This window comes from Dipodomys merriami, unplaced genomic scaffold (assembly GCF_024711535.1).
Source record: "Dipodomys merriami isolate MVZ:Mamm:240054 unplaced genomic scaffold, mDipMer1.0.p SCAF_21, whole genome shotgun sequence".
Classification (NCBI taxonomy): Eukaryota; Metazoa; Chordata; class Mammalia; order Rodentia; family Heteromyidae; genus Dipodomys; species Dipodomys merriami.
The window spans coordinates 29,523,662-29,541,971 of record NW_027203493.1 but is presented as its reverse complement, the minus strand read 5'-3'; the positions used below and the strand labels follow the sequence as shown (position 1 = coordinate 29,541,971).

Below are 18,310 nucleotides of genomic sequence, written 5' to 3'. Positions count from 1 at the left end.
CTTGTACTCTGGGCCTGGGTGCTGTCCCTCAGCTCTTCAGCTCAAGACTAGTGCTCTACCACTTGAGCCACAGCACCACTTCCGGCTTTTTTCTTTTTGCTTATGTGGTGCTGAGGAATCGAACCCAGGGCCTCAGGCATGCAAGGCAAGCGTTCCATCACTGAGCCACCTTCATAGTCCCTAGCCCCAATTTCTAATTGGTCAGCTGTCTACTCATGTTATTTTTCTCTGCTTGACCTTGACTTTCATTCATGATTTACTTACTCTTTATTTTTATTTTTTTATTTATTTATTTTTGTCGGTTGTGGGGCCTGAACTCTGGGCCTGAGCGCTGTCCCTCAGCTCTTCAGCTCAAGGCTAGCACTCTATCAGTTGGGCCACAGCACCACTTCTGGCTTTTTCTGCTTATGTGGTGCTGAGGAATTGAACCCAGGGCCTCAATGCATGTGAGGCAAGCACTCTACCACTAAGCCACCTTTTCAGTCCTTACTCTTTAATCCTCATGTTATTTTAAGGAAAAAGCTTAGAACATGCTTCTAAAACTAATCCTGCCCAGCAGTCTACTTAATTCCAAGAGTTCAAAAAAAGCAGATCTTTGTGTCAACCATGTGGATTGAATAACGAATCGTGCTAGGAGAAAATTTTATCTTTAAGGGAACTAGCTATCATCGCTACTCCTGTAAGATAATTTGGGGACTCACCTCAAATAAGGAAAATATCAAGAATGTACTATGAAAGATATTTAAAATGAACAGGAGAGGATGTATGCAGGAAGATGTTTGTGGGTATCACATCCCCACCCCCACCAAAGGAAAGGGTGTGGAACATAATGTGTTTAGCTGGAAGTGACTAGTCTAAAGGGGGCAGCAGGGAAAGGAAGTTGAGTTTTGCAATAAAAGCATCAGTAACCTAAGCAATGGGTATTAGACTGAAAAGAATTGTTCCCAGGGTACTCTATTTTTACTCTGCTATTTTTCTTCCTACATTCCCAACTTCATAGCTCCTGAGGTATGAGAAAATTTTTATTTAGTCAAGAGATTTCAAATGCCAGTTTAAGAGAGTAGCAGATTGGCTGCACTACGATCACTTAGGGGAAGTTTTAAAGAAACTGACTATCTTTCCCCTCAAATTCCAAACTCTCTCCTCACTTCCTCAAATCTAAACTTTGAAAGACACTGTGACAAATAACTAAATTTAGAAAAAAACCTTTTTGACCCATGTTTGAATATCATTTAGGATAAGGAACTTATTACTTCTGACAAAAAGTTCTGTGGCCTTCTCTTTGGGTGGTAATTTGTTATAGAAATTCTCAAACACATAAAAGTAGAATAATACAAAGAATACTCATATATCTCATCTTCAACAATCATCACCATATAATCAATCAGGTCTCATCAATAAACCTCCCTCCACACTTCATTTACTTTTATTAATGCAACAAGCAATTTTAGTATATTTCATTTGTAAATTCATAAATATACATCTCTACAATTTAAGAGTTCCCTTAACTGCAATATATGTATTATACCAAAATAGCAACAATCATTCCTTCACTTCTTTACATCTTACTTTCCTTAACTAAAGAAATAGAATGGACAGGGTGCGGGTGGCTCACAGCTGATCCTAACTACTCTAGAGGCTGAGATCTGAGGATCATGGTTCAAAGCCCAACAGGGTAGAAAAGTCTCTGAGATTCTTATCTTCAATTATCCATGAAAAAGTCAGAAGTGGAGGTGTGGCTCAAGTGGTACAGCACCAACCTTGAGTGAAAAATACAATATAGAGTAGGAGGTCCTGAGTCAAGCCCCAATACTGGCATACACAGTATACAAACACATACACACGCATACAGGACTGGGCTGTTCTGGCCTTGTAGGATTCTTATGAAGTCTCAACTGTCAACAACTTCTTTTAAAAGAAAAAAAAATTCAGTCTGAATACATACAACAGATAAAAATCATATAAGCTCTTAGCTTCTGAGTCTCAGTCTTAGATCTTTAAACAGCAGACATCCTGTCTATACAGAAATTTCAATTTAAGACAATAGTTGCATCTTAACAAGGGCTGGAAGTTATGGGTACTAAATTATAGTTAGACAGGGGTAAGTTCTAGTGTACCATTTATAGTAAAGTTAGTATAAATAATAATGTACTGTATATTTCAAAAAACTAGAAAAGCCAGGTAAAAGTGGCCCATGCCTATAATCCCAGTTACTCAATAGGCTGAGATCTCAGAATCATGGTTCAAAGCCAGCCCACGCAAGAATGTCCATGTGATTCTTATCTCCAATTAACCACCAGAAAACCAGAAGTGGCACTGTGGCTGAAGTGGTAGAGTGCTAGACTTGAGCTGAAGAGCTCAGAGACACCACCCAGGCCCAAAGTTCAAGTCCCACAACTGACAAAAAAAAAAAAGCTAGAAAAATGCATTTTCAACGTTTTCACAGTAATAAACATTTAAGGTGATAATTACGCTTAATCTAGTTTAATCACACACACACGCATCAAAACATCAAATGGTGCCTGACAGGGTGGTACACACCCATAATCCTAGCACTCAAGGAGTAGAGGCACAAAGATTCAAAGTTTGTAGCCAGCCTGGGCTACACAGAAAATCCAGGCCAGCTTGGGATACCCAGCAAAGTATTAAAGTATCACATGCACCAGAAAAAGCCATCATCATATGGTACCCCATAAACATACAGTATCAGTTGAAAAATTAAATTTTTAAAAAGTTAGCTGCAGTACACCTGGAATGGTAATCTCAGCTTTTCTGAGTTTATGTTTCTATAAATGAATAAAGAGGGGCTGGGAAGGTGGCTCAGTGGTAGAGTGTTTGCCTCGCATGCATAAGGTCCTGGGTTCGATTTCTCAGCACCACATAAACAGGAAAAGCTGAAAGTGGTGCTGTGGCTCAAGTGTTAGAGTGCTATCCTTGAGCTGAAGAGCATAGGGAGAGTGGCCAGGCCCAGAGTTCAAGCCCCATGACCAACCAAAAAAAAAGACTTCTCAAAATTAGAACATTTATGAACATTTGTATTACCTTTGAGATAATCTATGTGTAGTATCTGTAATATATACATTGTAGAGTTGTGAAAGCATGGATTTGATTTGGACCTTATTTTGGTGGCCTGGATACTCAGGGTCTCTATCCCTACTATTTGGGGTGGTGGGGGGAAGGAAACAGGGGACAAGGAATTAGGGGGGAATGAATGGATCAGAAGTAGAAGCTGCCTTTTCAGTTCAACTTTCCATAGCTCCAATGCCTCTAGGTTCTATGGAGCTGCCCTTCCCAAATAACTGCCAACAGCTAATGAGATGAGTCCTAACTCCTTACAGAATTAATTTCTGTCATTTATAATCTATTAAAAAGAAAAGGGAGGGGAAGGTGGCTTAGTGGTTGAATGTTTGCCTTCTATGCATGAGGCCCTGGGTTCGATTCCTCAGCACCACATTATCAGAAAAAGCTGGAAGGAAGTGGTGTGGCTCAAGTGGTAGAATATCACTTTGAGCTGAAGAGCTCAGGGACAGCACCTGGGCCCAGAGTTCGGGCCCCACAACTGACCAAAAAAAAAAAAAAAGGAGGCCTACAGGGATGGGGATAGAAACAGGGCTCAAATAGTAGAGCTCTTGCCTAGTAAGTACAAACCACTGACTTCAAACCCCAATAATGCCAACAAAAATAAAGATATAGAGAACGAGACCCTTATGGGAATGAAGAGATACTTTCTCTCTTAGAATATTGATGCAAATGTGAATTCAAAGATCAGGTTCCTATCCAATACAGGCTCTCAGAGATGAATGCTTTTTACTTTTTTTTTTTTCTCCAGTCCTAGGGCTTGAAGTCAGGGCCTGGTCACTGCCCCTGAGAGCTTCTTTTGTTCAAGGCTAGCACTCTACCACAGTGTCACTACTTCTATGGTACTGAGGAATAAAACCCAGGGCTTCATGCATGCAAGGCAAGCACTCTACCACTAAGCCACATTCCCAACCCCTCTATCTATCTATCTATCTATCTATGTATCTATCTATCTATATAACCGTGATCCTCAGAGCTCAGACTCCTGTGTGGCTAGGATTACAGGTGTGAGCCACCAGTGCCCGGCTTTTATTTATTACTAATTGAGATGAAAGTCACCATATTAACTGTTTAAAAATGCATAACTCAGCCGGGCGCTGGTGGCTCACGCCTGTAATCCTAGCTACTCAGGAGGCTGAGATCTGAGGATCGCAGTTCAAAGCCAGCCCGGGCAGGAAAGACCGTGAGACTCCTATCTCCAATAAACCACCAGAAAACCAGAAGTGGCGCTGTAGCTCAAGTGGTAGAGCGCTTGCCTTGAGCTGAAGAGCTGAAGGACAGTGCTCAGGCCCAGAGTTCAAGCCCCACAACCGACAAAAAAAAAAAGTCTTAAAAATGCATAACTCAGTAGCTTTCATTATATTCTTGATTTTTTGCAACAACAACCACTATTTAATTTCAGAACATTTTTTTATTACCTCAAAAAGAAATTCTGTACCTATTAGGCAACTCCCCTCCCCCACACTAGTTCAACCCCTGGCAACACTAATCTGCTTCCTTTTTAAACATATTTGCCTCTTATGAACATTTCATATATTGCAATCATTTAATACATTCCTTTTTGTCAAAGCTCTTTTGTGTCTGGTTTAACTCAGCATGCTTTCAAGATTGGTCCAGGAAGCTGAATGTACCAGGATTTCATTACTTGCTACGAGTGAATATTCCTTTCTGTGGGTATATCACATTTTACCAGTTCTCACATTTTGGCTACTATAAATAAAGCTGCTAAAAACAACCCACTTTTTTAAATGGATAAAAGATTAAATAGACATTTCTCCAAAAGAGATATGTAAAAAAAAAATCTAGGCATAGCGGCTCATGCTTGTAATCCCAGGCTAAATGCTGAAGCCAAGTTCATCCTGGGTTATAAAGTGAGTTACATGAGTTACAAGACATCTTGCCTCAAGAAACAAAACAAAACTAACAAAATACATGGAAAAATAGGGTGCTGAGAGTGTAGCTTGTAGTAGAGTGCTTGCTAAGTATGAAAAGACCATGTTTGATCACTAGTATGGCATCAAATAACAACAAATAAACATAAAAAAATTCAACATCAATTTAAAATATCAAAAATGTCAAGTGTTGGAAAAATACAGAAGAATCTGTCCTTTAGTACATTTTGACAGGAATGTAAAATGATACAGTCAGTATAAAAAATAGTTTGGTGGGGGGCTGGGAAAGTGGCTCAGTGGTAGAGCGCTTGCCTTGCATGCATGAGCCCTGGGTTCGATTCCTCAGCACCACATAAGCAAAAAGAAAAAAAAGCCGGAAGTGGCGCTGTGGCTCAAATGGTAGAGCGCTAGCCTTGAGCTGTAAAGCTGAGGGACAGTGCCCAGGCCCAGAGTTCAGGCCCCACATCTGGGACCCCCCCCCAAAAAAGAAAAAAAATAGTTTGGTGGCTCCTCAAAAACTAATTCATAGAATTACTAATTTCACTCAGAGGATAATTCTTGGCTAATGGACTCATTTCTCCTTTTAAATACTTCAGGAAATGATCACCACTAACTCACTACATTTGTTCTTTTCTCCTAGATACAAATTTACTCCCAATGTCTAAATAATTAGCTTTGTGATATAATTCATACTAAAGTCAGAACAAGGTATAAACAGACATTATTAGGAAGAAAACACAAATTTGTGATGGTATGTTTAGAAAGGTAAAGTCTGACCATGCTGACTTTCTTCTGATGGAAGACCTCCTATTTCACCTACCCTGAGCTAATTTTTTCAGATAGTACAACTACAAGAACTCAGCAACAGCTTATAAGTTATTGTTCTATTCTTCACCTTGATCAATTATGGGTATTTAAAGAGTCCTTTAAATAGCTTTTCTCCTGTTTTTCAGGGATTATTTTTATAACCATCCATGCATTCCACAGCATCTCATTCCTTCATCCATTCCATCTCTCCATCTATCCAGAATTAAAAACAAAAGATGTGAAAATTTCTATAATGGAGTTAGAATCAAAATTCCTATTTGTCTTGAAAAATTAAGCCAAATTGTTGATTAAAAAGATTTTATTAGGGGTTGGGAAGGTGGCTCAGTGGTGGAGTGCTTGCCTTGCATGCATGAGGCCCTGGGTTCGATTCCTCAGCACCATATAAGCAGGGAAAAAAAAAGCCAGAAGTGGCGCTGTGGCTCAAGTGGTAGAGTGCTAGCCTTGAGCTGAAAAGCTGAGGGACAGTGCCCAGGCCCAGAGTTCAGGCCCCACGACCAGACCCTCCCCCCCAAAAAAAGACTTTATTAGCTATGTACTGGCTCACACATGCAATCTAGATACTTAGGTTGAGGATCTGGAGGAAGCCAGCCCTTGCAAAGAAGTCCACAAGTCTCCATCTCTAAAATAACCAGCAAAAATCCTGGATGGGGGGAAGGATTGGGAGGGGGGGTAGAGATGGGAAGGGATGGGAAGGGGAAACAAAGGAGGAGGCAACAATGCTTGGTAAGAAATGTACTCATCATCTTGCCTATGTAATTGTAACCCCTCTGTACAGTATTTTCACAATAAAAAAAAATCCTGGATGGAAATGTGATTCAAGTGGTAGAGCACCAGCCAAATAAGCATAAGGCCAAGTTAAAAACCTCAGTACAGCAAAAATAATAAACTTATGTTAGAAAAGATAAAACTAAACTATTTTCAAGTGACATAATCATAATTACATTTACTCCTTTGCCATACAATCAAAGAACCAAAGCACCCTTGAAAACAAAGGGAAAACAAGATTCAAAATAAACATAAATATCATTTTTCCTAAGAAAGAAATATGAACTCTAGAATTTATTACTAAGTTTGAAAAATTAGTAAAGAAAGATTGTACCTGAGTCATTTGGCCCTGTGCTTTTGTAAGCTGAGTTGTTCGAATATTTAAAGATTGGCTTCTCATTACAGTTGCCCCAGAAAGGGATTTTCCATTCACCTTTCTTTCCAGGTGACAACTTGATGGTGATCTCTCTTCAAGAAGAACAGCATCCCAAGGATCTTCAGCTAGTAAACGTGGAAAATTTTTCTCTTCATCGTGATCTACTACTTCCACATTGTCTACCTTAGGCTTACTAAGAGGATCCAAGTCTAACCAGTCAAATTTACTAATATCCCCAGACTTTGGAGATGCCTGTAGGTTGCTGACTGTAGCTTTTGAATTTGTTATTTCCAAATCAGTCCTTGCTTTCCCATTTTTTAAAAATTCTGATGTACTAGCTATTTTGTCAAATAGTTTTGCCATATCAGGACTAACTACCGGCCGACAGACTGGTAAGCCTCCTTGTGGATGAAAGGGTGTAGCAGATGTCAAAGGATATGAAAAATAAGGAGACTGTCCTGGAAGTCTCAAATATATAGGTTCTGTAGATGGAAAAGGAGGCATTCTTGGGTTGAAGCCGTTCTGGAATGCAGCCTGCTTACTGTAAGTTGAAGGATAAATAGAAGGTAAAGTATAAGCAGAAGGCCCCGATAAGCCAGGTGGCCACTGTCCTCTTTGAATTGTGGGCCTAAGATAGAACTGTGCTGAAAAGGAAGGGCTCAGAACAGGAACAGGAGTAACAGGCAAAACAGGTGTTTTCCTAGTCTCAAAACTATCATCCAGCAATAGTTTCTCAAGTTCAGCTGGGGTAAGTTTTTCTATGTCAATGTCTGCTGTTCGTTTGGGGGAATCTGACTCAGGAAACACCATGAGATCATAATCCTGTTTGTTAAAAACTTGTGCTCTTTGTCTGGTGCTGCTTGACAATTCATAGCCCCTCTGATATTCAGTCACTTGTCTATCCTTTTGTAGTTTTGCTAAAGCTTCTGCTTCCATCTGCAATGCTTCTTCTTTGTCCACATCTTTTGTTCTTGTTGGTTCCAGATGTGAAGAAGGTGAACACTGTTTAAATCCACTGTTGTTAGATATCTGAGCCATGTTCACTAAAAAGACAAGCCTTTCCCTAATCTTATTTTTTCTTGTAGTTTCCAAATAATCAAGACCTATACATAAAAATAAACATAACACTTAATTAGATTTTCTAAACACAACTGATTTTGCTTGAAACCTACCCCACATTACTTAAGATTTGAATCCACTGACCAAAAATACACTATTAAATAAAATGAACAGCAGTGAAACCTAAATGAATAGCATATATTCTGTTGGGTTCAGGAAGATGCACAGGCCCTATTTCTTGACCTAACAAAAACTGGCATAGCAAGTAAACTTAAGAGAAGCTTTGATTTCAGCTGTCACAATGGCTACCATTAACCAGTGGATTTCTCAATGAATTCTTTTTTTGTTTTTGTCGGTCGTGGAGAATGAACTCTGGGCCTGGGCGCTATCCCTCAGCTCTTTGGCTCAAGGCTAGCGCCCTACCACTTGAGCCACAACGCCATTTCCAGCTTTTTTCCGTTTATGTGGTGCTGAGGAATCAAACCTAGGGCTTCATGCATACGAGGCAAGCACTCTACCACTGAGCCAACTTCCCAACCCTGAATTCTTGAACTGAAATAACTTAAGTACTAATCACATATTTTTCTGGAGTTCAGATACAGTTTGCCATTATCCAAATAGCAAGTCAAAATGGTGGTACTTCCGCTATTTGTTAAATTGCTCAAAGACCAATTAGCAAGGAAAACATCAGATTACTACGCAAACAAATAGGAAATATTATTTAATCAAAATATGTGAAAAACTGATTTGGGTTTATAATATTCTAGAAATATTAAAATATATAACATACTTTAGAATTAGACAAAAATGTTAACTGTAAGAAGCAACAATATTTCAAAGGTAATATTATGCCTAAATTCATCACATACAGTTTTGATCATACTTCAACTGATTATCTGAAGTTAAAACAATCATTATAAACCAAAAGTTCTTTTTAAGATCCTTAAATAATTTTATTCATAAAAAATTAGAACTTTCTTTTATGTTTAAGCACTATGAATCAGTTAATAAAATCTACAAGGTTGAATGTCAGTGGTTTACATTTGTAATCCTAGATACTCCAGAAGCAGAGACTAGGAGAATCACAGATCAAAGTCAGCAGAGCAAAAATTTCATGCAACCCCATCTCAACCAATAGCTGGGGACAGTGGCACATACCTGTCATCCCAGCCATGTAAATGGCTAAGATCTAAAGCATTATGGTTCCAGTCCAGCTGGGTAAAAAAGAGGAAAAAAAGAGGTTAAAAACAAAAACAAAAACACCAGATTGAGTATGTAGAAAAAAGCCAGATGCAGCTATGACAAGTAGATATATCTAGAAGCATCAAATAGGCAGATCTCAATGTAGGCCAGCCTAGGTGAAAACTGAGATCCTAATCACCAAAAGGGCAAGAGGTATGGCTCAAATGGAAGAGTATCTACCTAGCAAATCTAAGATTCTGAGTTCAAATCCTAGTACCTGACCAAGCACCAGTGTGGCTAAGGATCATGGCTCAAAGCCAGTCTAGGTAGAAAAGTCCTTGAGACCCTATATCTTCAATTTAGCAGCAAAAAAAAGCTGTACTGGAAGTGTTACTAGCCAAGAGCAAAAAAAGCTAAGTGTTCAAGTCCCAGTACACACACACACACACACACACACACACACACACACACACACACACACACACACACACACACACACACACACACACACACACACACACACTAGCTGGAAGTGTAGCCTAGCTGGAAGAGTATGTCACACACACACACACACACACACACACACACACACACACACACACGCACACTAGCTGGAAGTGTAGCCTAGCTGGAAGAGTATGTCCACACACACACACACACACACACACACACACACACACACACACACACACACACACACACACACACACACACGCACACTAGCTGGAAGTGTAGCCTAGCTGGAAGAGTATGTCTCAAGCAAGTCAAGCAAGTAAAAAGCTTTCAGTCCAAACCCTAGTAGTAGCAAAGAATGAAAGAATGAATAACAGAGAGGGAGAGAGGGAGAAAGGAGGGAAGGACAAGATCTGCAACCATCCAACAATTCTCACAGGTTTTCCCTAAATGTACTACCCTGAAGGCTCAAAGAGATCCCATAGAGGTATTTGGGCCCCCAGGAGTTGGAGACAGTCATCACCCTAGGAGGGCTGGCAGGTGAGCAGAAAGAAATTCCAGGCATTCTAACCTTTCACCTACTGAAAGTTTGAGATAAAGCAGAAAAGGCCCTCCAATGTATTTCAGGTCTTCATGGGATAAAAACAGCAGCCACCCAGAGGCAAGGATAAAGACCACAAGGCATATCTGAGAGACACAGACTAGAAGCAGGACAAAGGAACAAGGAAAACTTCCAGGGCCCCAAAAGGCTGAGAGCTATACTGAAAAATACAAGTCTCTATGATAATTTCAGTGTTCAGATCCCATAGGTCCTATGGTTTCCCTTATTTGCAATAACTAGTATATGTCCAGGACAAGCAGAAAAGTATTTCAGGATGAAGAACTGGGCACAGTGGTTCATACTTGAGGCAGGATGATCTCTAGATCAAGGAGAACTTGGGCTACAAAGGAGACCTTGTCCAAAACAAAACAAAACAAAACCCAAAGCTGGGTACTGATGCAAACCTATAACCCCAGGCCAGCCTGGCAAAAACCTGAGACACTGAAAAACAACTAAAAGAAAAAAAAGTGTTGGGGACATGCCTCAAGTGGCAAAATGTCCATGTACCTAACTCAAGACCCTGAGTTCAAACTTAGTACCTAAATTAAAGACAGACAGACAGACAGACAGACAGACGACAGGCATAGACAAGAAGGACTTGCAAACGTGAAATTATATCAACCAAAAATACTCAAACTGACAGAGACAAGGCAGAGGAGTGGGCAGAATATCATATATGAGTTCTGTGGGCCAATTTCAAGTGGTCTAATGTAACATGTACTTTAGAATTCAAGGGCAGGACATTAATGATTCACTTCTGTAATCCTAGCTACTCAGGAGGCTGAGATCTGGGGATCATGGTTTGAAGTCAGTCCAAGCAGAAAAGTTCAACTGAAAATGGAGCTGTGGATCAAGAGGTAGAGTGCTAGACTTGAGCAAAAAAACTTGGGCAGCACCCATGCCTTGAGTTTAAGCGCCAGATCTGGGGTGCACATGCACAACAGCCTCATCTCCCCCACCTCGCCCCACACACACACATGAAGAGAGTCCAACAAAGACAGGACAAAAAAATAGGACAGAAGATATATGTGAAGGGAAAACAGCCAAGAAATTTCCACAGGTGAAGAATGACATCAACCAAAACAACCTAAAAAGCTCAGTGAAGCCTAAGCATGATAAAAACACTGAGAACCAACCTTACAGGCTCACTGATTAATGAAGATTAAATGACCACTTGAAGAAATGGCTTCATTTCTTATTAATATATGTGAAGTTAGAGTCAAACCAATTATTCCTAAAGAAACCAGGTTGGCTTTATATTTTTTATTCTATGAGATGGCTAACTTGAGTAAGCCTGACTTTTTAATCTGATTTGTTGTCTCTAGTTTGATTCACTTCACCACTGGATCAAAATACTTTGGGGTAAGGGTTCTATTGCCAGCCCACAAACAAAATAAACTTTGGGGCAGAATCATGATCTTCTCTTCAGCAAGATATTATTATTATTATTTTGCCTCTCCTGGGTCTTGAATTCAGGATCTTGGCACTATCCCTGAGCTTCTTTTGCTCAAGGCTAGCATTCTACCACTTGAGCCATAGCACTATTTCCAGCTTTTCCGTTTATGCGGTACTGAGGAATTGAACCCAGGGCTTCATGAATGCAAGGCAAGCCACATTCCCCTGGTTTTATAGTCTGTATAAAGAATTTAGCCCCACCTTCAGGGCACTGGTGGTTTATAAAAGTAATCCTACCTATTTAAGAGGTTGAGATCCCTGGCAAATAAATTTGCAACTCCTATTTCCAGTTAATCAACAAAAAGCAAGAAGTGGAACTGAAGTAGTAGAATGCCAGCCTTGAGGGAAAAAATAGCTAAGTGACAGCACAAGGCCTAAGTTCAAGCCCCAGCCTGGGCAAGACAAACATACATACACAAATTCAGTTTTACCCAAAAATTAAGTCTTGTCTTTGCCCAGGGAAGTAGACTATGTCATACTTGATAGGAGTATCAGTGTTTAGGGAGAGACTGGCCTTACAGAAAGACTAACCATGTGATAGAGGTGGGGATTTCCCATCACTCAGTCAGTCTGAACTCAAAAGACTTAGTTTAGCCTCATTGATGATGTACCAATCAATGGTGCCTATGTAATGATACTGCAATTAAACAACAACAACAAAAATCTGCCCATTAAAGTTCAGGCAAGCTTCCCTGGTCAGCAATAATTCATATGCATGCACATACACATTTGTGCCAGGAGAGTAATATAACCTTACTCCAAGAGGAGAGAATATAAAAAACCTCCACATTTGGAGCCCTTCTGGGTTGTAGTCTACTCCCTTCCTTGACTAATTCTAATCTGTATCCTTTCTCTGTAATGAACAATAGCTATGAACATACTAACTTTCAGTAAGTTTTATGTGTCCTTCTAGCAAGACATAAACCCAAGGCTAGTTTTAGAACCTCTCTCTCCAATCTGCAGTTGTGTCTAATTGTGTTTATTCAGGGCCTTATACCCATTCAGTTTGCTTGCTCATCTAGCCCTCTACCACTTGAGCCACACCTGCATCCATGATTATTTAGAGATGGAGTCCCATGAACTTTTCTTCCTGAGTGGGCCTTGAACTGAGATCTTTTGGCTTTCAGCCTCTTGAGTAGCCTTGATTACATGTCTTAGCCAAAAGTGCCTGTCTCCAAGAGTAATTTTTAATTAGTTAACTAATTTACTATTTTCAGATCTCTGAAAATGAGGCAAGCTCAATATATACTCAGGACTAATTGACATGTATAGATTTATCTGTTGGATAAATTACGTGTTTCAAGGAATATAAATATTGCTGATATAATGAAGTTATATTCTCCAAGCTAGAGCTAACTTAGGAGATCGAAATCACAAGTCCTAATCTTTTATTTTATAAACTGAATAAGCTATATTACTATAATCTCCATCTCACATTATACATGACCATTATAAAATATGAAATAACTGCTTTCTCAACTACAAGGAATATGAAAAATATAATTGAAAGACAATATTACTTATTAAAGCCTAGCACTGGTCCACTGTGTATTATAAAAGTATTACTTGGCTTAAATAATCAGCCAACTGCCATGTAATAACTGTTTTCATAGTTCTTCAATAAAAACTCATTTTGTTGTAAGAGTTCTTATCTCGGTAGTTAGAAACTGACATTCTTTGAAGATTTTGTTAGAAATCAGCTTTGTTATTCTATTTGATAAACACTGTTTTAAAAAAATGTTTAGCAGGGTGCTGGTGGCTCATGCTTATAATCTTAACTACTCAGGATGCTGAAGATCTGAGGACCACAGTTCCAAGCCAGCCCAGGCAGGAAAGTCTATGAGACTCATCTCCAGTTAACTACCAGAAAACCAGGAGTTGTGGCTCAAAGTGGTAGAGCACAAACCTTGAGATGAAAAAGCTCAGGGACAGTACCCAGACCCTAAGTTCAAGTCCCACAACCAACAACAAAAAAAATTGTTATTCCCTATGACCAGCAACAACAAAAATTATTGTTATTATAAAGGTGATCTACAGAGGGGTTATAGTTACATAAGTCAGGTAAAGAGTATGTTTCTTTTTGGACAATGTCACCCTTTCCCTCACTCTCTCCCAGTTTTCCTTTCCCTTCCCCTCCCACAATGAAAAACATTCTTTTTTTTTTTTTTTCAAGTTCTTTAATTTTATTGTCATGGTGATGTACAGAGGGGTGAAAAACATTCTTAAGTATAAAGCGTTGCAGAAATTCAATTTATAAATAAACCAGGACTTGATAGTAGTAGTAGTTGTTCTTTTTTGTGCCAATACTGGGGCTTGAACTCAGGGCCTTGGCATTGTCCCTGAGCTTTTGTACTCAATGCGGACACTCTACTTCCAGCTTTTTGATGGACAATTGGAGAAAAGAGTGTCATGGACTTTCCTGTGATTCTTAGATCTCAGCCCTCTGAATAGTTAGGATTACAGGTGTGAGTGCCCAGCTTGAGTTCTTCTTATTTTAGCTGTATTACAACTTTGATTAGGCATTTCACTATCACCAATTTCACAAATACTGTAAGTAAAGTGACTATGTAAGACTCATTGCAGCTTGGCATTGCTGGCTATAATCCTAACTACTTAGGAGGCTGAGAACTGAGGATCATGGTTCAAAGTCAGCCAGAGCAGGAAAGTCTAAGACTCTTATTTCCAATTAACCACCAGGAAACCAAAGTGGCACTGTGGCTCAAAGTGGTAGACTGCTAGCTAACCTTGAACAAAAAAGCTCAGGGATAGTATTCAGGGCCTGAGTTCACAACCAGGGGGGAAAAGGCTCATTCGAACTCCTACGCTTCTCTATAAAAATTTTTAATACATTTTTTATTGTAAAAATACTGCACAGAGGGGTTACAGTTACATGAGCAAGGTAATGAGTACATTTCCTATCAAGCATTGTTACCTCCTTCTTTGTTTTTTTCCTCCCACTTCCACAACTATACTCCCCCACCCAACTTGTAAACTTCGTTTTTCAACATAGTGTTTTGTGCATCTCATTGTTACAATGGGTCAACCTGTATCCCTATTTAGCATTTTGGTTTTTTCCCTTCCCCTCCCCAAATTAGAGAAGTTTATATACAAGATGCAGGGCACTGACATCAAATACAGTGAAAACAGGGGTTATTTATACCGTGGGGGAGAAACATACAAAGAAACAAAAACAAATCACATGGTACATTATAAATAAGAAACAATAGCAAGAAAGAAAAAACTATTGTATTCCTATCTTGGGGTTCATTTCGCTTAACATCATCTTATATGATCATGCTTTTCCTTCCAGCATTTGTTTCCATAGTTTTTACTCCTGTTGAAATTCTCCTACCTCTTTTTACCTGTCCATCTTTTCTATTAATAATTTTACTAGAATCATTTAAAAAGGTTTTTGTGGAATAATTCTATTTGGGCTGTCTCTAGATTTGCTTTTGTGGCTGTTTCCTTGGCCATGGGTCATATTCTCTTGATTCTTTACATGTGTCATAATCTTTCATGACAGTCATTCAGTTTACATAAAATAACAACAGACACTTAAGTTTATTTGTAATTTACTTATATTTGTTTCTTTGGGCCTGGCTCACTTCACTTAATATAATTTTTTCCAAGCCTTTCCATTTCCTTACAAATGGGGCAATGTCATTCTTTCTGATGGAGGCATAGAATTCCATTGTGTACCACATTTTCTTGATCCATTCATCTACTGAGGGGCATCTGAGTTGGTTCCATATCTTAGCTATGGTAAATAATGTGCAATAATCATAGTTGTACTGGTAGCTTTAGTATGATCTTGTTTGTGACCATTTGGGTAAATGCCCAAAGTGGGATTGTTGGGTCATAAGGGAACTCTATGTGGAGTCTTCTGAGGAACCTCCATAATGCTTTCCAAAGTGGTTGAACAAGTTTACATTCCCACCAACAATATAGTAGGGCTCCCTTCTGGCCACACCCCCTCCAGCATCTTTCTCTATAAAATTTGACTCATAAATTTTAATCCTTTTCTTGAAATTTAGATATAAATGTTCAGTAGTATTTCTATGTTAATAGTATGACACAATGAAACTTCTTCATTTTAATCTATTTTTTTTTGTCAGTCGTGGGCTTGAACTCTAGGCCTGGACGCTGTCTCTCGGCTCTTTGGCTCAAGGCTAACACTCTACCACTTACGCCACAGTGCCACTTCTGGTTTTCTGATGGTTTATTGGAGATAGAGCATCTCATGGACTTTCCTGTACCAGCTTGCTTTGAACTGTGATTCTCAGATCTCAGCCTCCTAAGTAGCTAGGATTACAGGCATGAGCCACCAATGCCCAGCTCTAACTTAATTTTATGTGAACCTATTAAAACACTTTTCATAAAGTTCTAGAATTAGTCAAATTGGCCATGTGTGATGGTATACATCTGTAATCTAGCACTTAGGAAGCTAAACCAGAAGGACTGTCAGTTTGACATGGAGAGATCCTATCTCCAAAAAAGTGAGAAAAAGTTAAATCACTAAGCTCTACAATCAAAACCGAAAAATCTACCCTCTCTACCCTCCCCCACAAAAACCTTTCAAATCTATATCTAACAAGAAGAGTTAGTGAGAAGGACAATTTATTTTTCAGGTATATGAGGAAGCCAAAAATAGATTCCATGAATATCCATAGGAATGACTTTACCCTCTTCATTGATTCCTATTGCTCTATGAAAGTTATGGAAGCTGAGAGACCGATTAACAAATAAAGAGTCTAGTAGATAATGAATAATGACTTGGACTAAAGAAGAAATAGTTAAACAAATAAATAAAATACTAATTTTAGATAGTAAAAAAAAAAGCCTAGAGAATCATTTAACTGGGTATGGGGAGATAATTTAATAGTATACGTTCAGGGGAAAAAAATGTTTTTAACCTCCATCTCACTCTACTATGACAATGTTTTGTATAAGTACTACAAGCACATTAATAAACAACTTAATTTTGTTGTTGTTGTTGTTGGTCATGGGGCTTGAACTCTGGGCTTGGGCATTGTCCCTGAGCTCTTCAGCTCAAGGTGAACACTCTACCACTTGAGCCACAGTGCCACTTCCCATTTTCTAGTGGTTTATTGGAGATAAGAGTCTCACGGATTTTCCTGTCCCAGCTGGCTTTGAACCATGATCCTCAGATATCAGCCTCCTGAGTAGCTAGGATTATAGGTGTGAGCCACCGACACACAGCTTATGACTTAATTCTTATGGTTTAACAAAAAGCAGTGACTATATTGTAGTTTAATAAGTGCTGGTCATTACTCCACTTTCAGCCATGGGAGCAACATTCTACACAACCAGAACATCAATTCAGACTTTCTGTCTGTATATGTGCAACACTTTATATGACTGGGAGGGAAGGGGTCAAGGGGTCAAGGAAAGGGAGACATAGAGAAAATACAGGAAGAGGTTCCTGTTGAAACACAGTATGCTGATCAGACAGTTTTCAATGTGACTTAGTATCCCAAGAGATAATTACTGGAGTTTGGATTATTTTAGTGTTCAGTCACTTGACATGAGTCATTAAATATACTTTGATATTACCCCAACTCCAATGTGACAACAGTAAAGTTCTTGTGCTAAATTTTATGGTATATGTCTGCATTTCCAACACGAGGAAGAAAGAATCATCTAAGAAATACAAAATAGGGAATAATGAAAAATAATAAAAATATAACTTGAATAGGGTGCTGGTGGCTCAGGCTTATAATCCTAGCTATTCAGGAGGCTGCATTCCGAGAATCTTAGTTTAAAGCTAGTCCAGGCAAGAAAGTTCATGACACCCTTATCTCTAATTAATCACCCAAAAGTCAGAAGTTGGTAGAGTGGTAAGGTGGTAGAGTGGTAGAATGCCAACTGTGAGCTAAAAAGCTAAGAGACAGGCCCCTAAATTCAAGCCCCAGTACTGGCACAAAAACAAACAGAAAACCTAAAGTGGACTAGGCATGCTGATACACATCTGTAATCCTAGCACTCAGGAGGGTGAGGAACAAAAATCTTGAGTTTGAGGTCAACCTGGGCTGCATAGTGAGGTCCTATGTAAAAAAATACACATGTGTATGTACATGTGTATTTGAGAGGGGAGAGGGTAAAGGGAAGGAAGAAGGGGAGGGCAAGCATCATTATGTTCCTACCACTAAAAAACACAAGATTATTGCCAATATGCACATGAAAAGATGGTCAGCCTCATTAGGGAAATAAAAAGCAAAATCACAATCAGATACCACTTCAAACTTATAAGTATAAAAAAATGAAGTGGTAGCAAGGGTATGGAAATACTGAAAGTATACCTTGCTAGTAGGAAAACTGGGAAACATTGTTTTTTTCCCTCAAAATATTAAACACAATTATCACTCCTAGATATATACTCAAGAGAACTACAACAGAGATTCTTTATTTATACACTAATCTCATAGCAGCATTACTTACAGTAGTCAATAGTTAGAAATAACTAAATTGTTACACACAATGGAGTATTATTCAGTCACAAAAGAATGGTATATGTGATAACATGAATGAATCTAAAAAATATTATGCTAAGTGAAATAAGCCAGACACAATGAGACAAATATTGTATGATTCCACTTACAG

The 18,310-nt window shown here is 39.0% G+C and overlaps 1 protein-coding gene across 4 annotated transcripts in view; it reads right to left on the bottom strand.

Annotated features, from left to right (window-relative positions):
* Pik3c2a (phosphatidylinositol-4-phosphate 3-kinase catalytic subunit type 2 alpha) overlaps nt 1-18,310 on the bottom strand; it is a 109,713-nt gene that overhangs the window by 81,635 nt on the left and 9,768 nt on the right. For 2 of the 4 annotated variants that reach the window (XM_070032799.1, XM_070032798.1), the window contains exons 2-3: nt 9,157-9,212; nt 6,898-8,042 (exon numbers count right to left, since the gene is read on the bottom strand). In XM_070032799.1, coding sequence (XP_069888900.1) covers nt 6,898-8,042; nt 9,157-9,172 — 1,161 coding nt within the window. In that variant the 5' untranslated portion in view covers nt 9,173-9,212. The remainder of the gene's footprint in view (nt 1-6,897; nt 8,043-9,156; nt 9,213-18,310) is intronic. The other 2 variants (XM_070032801.1, XM_070032800.1) reach the window with 1 other exon arrangement.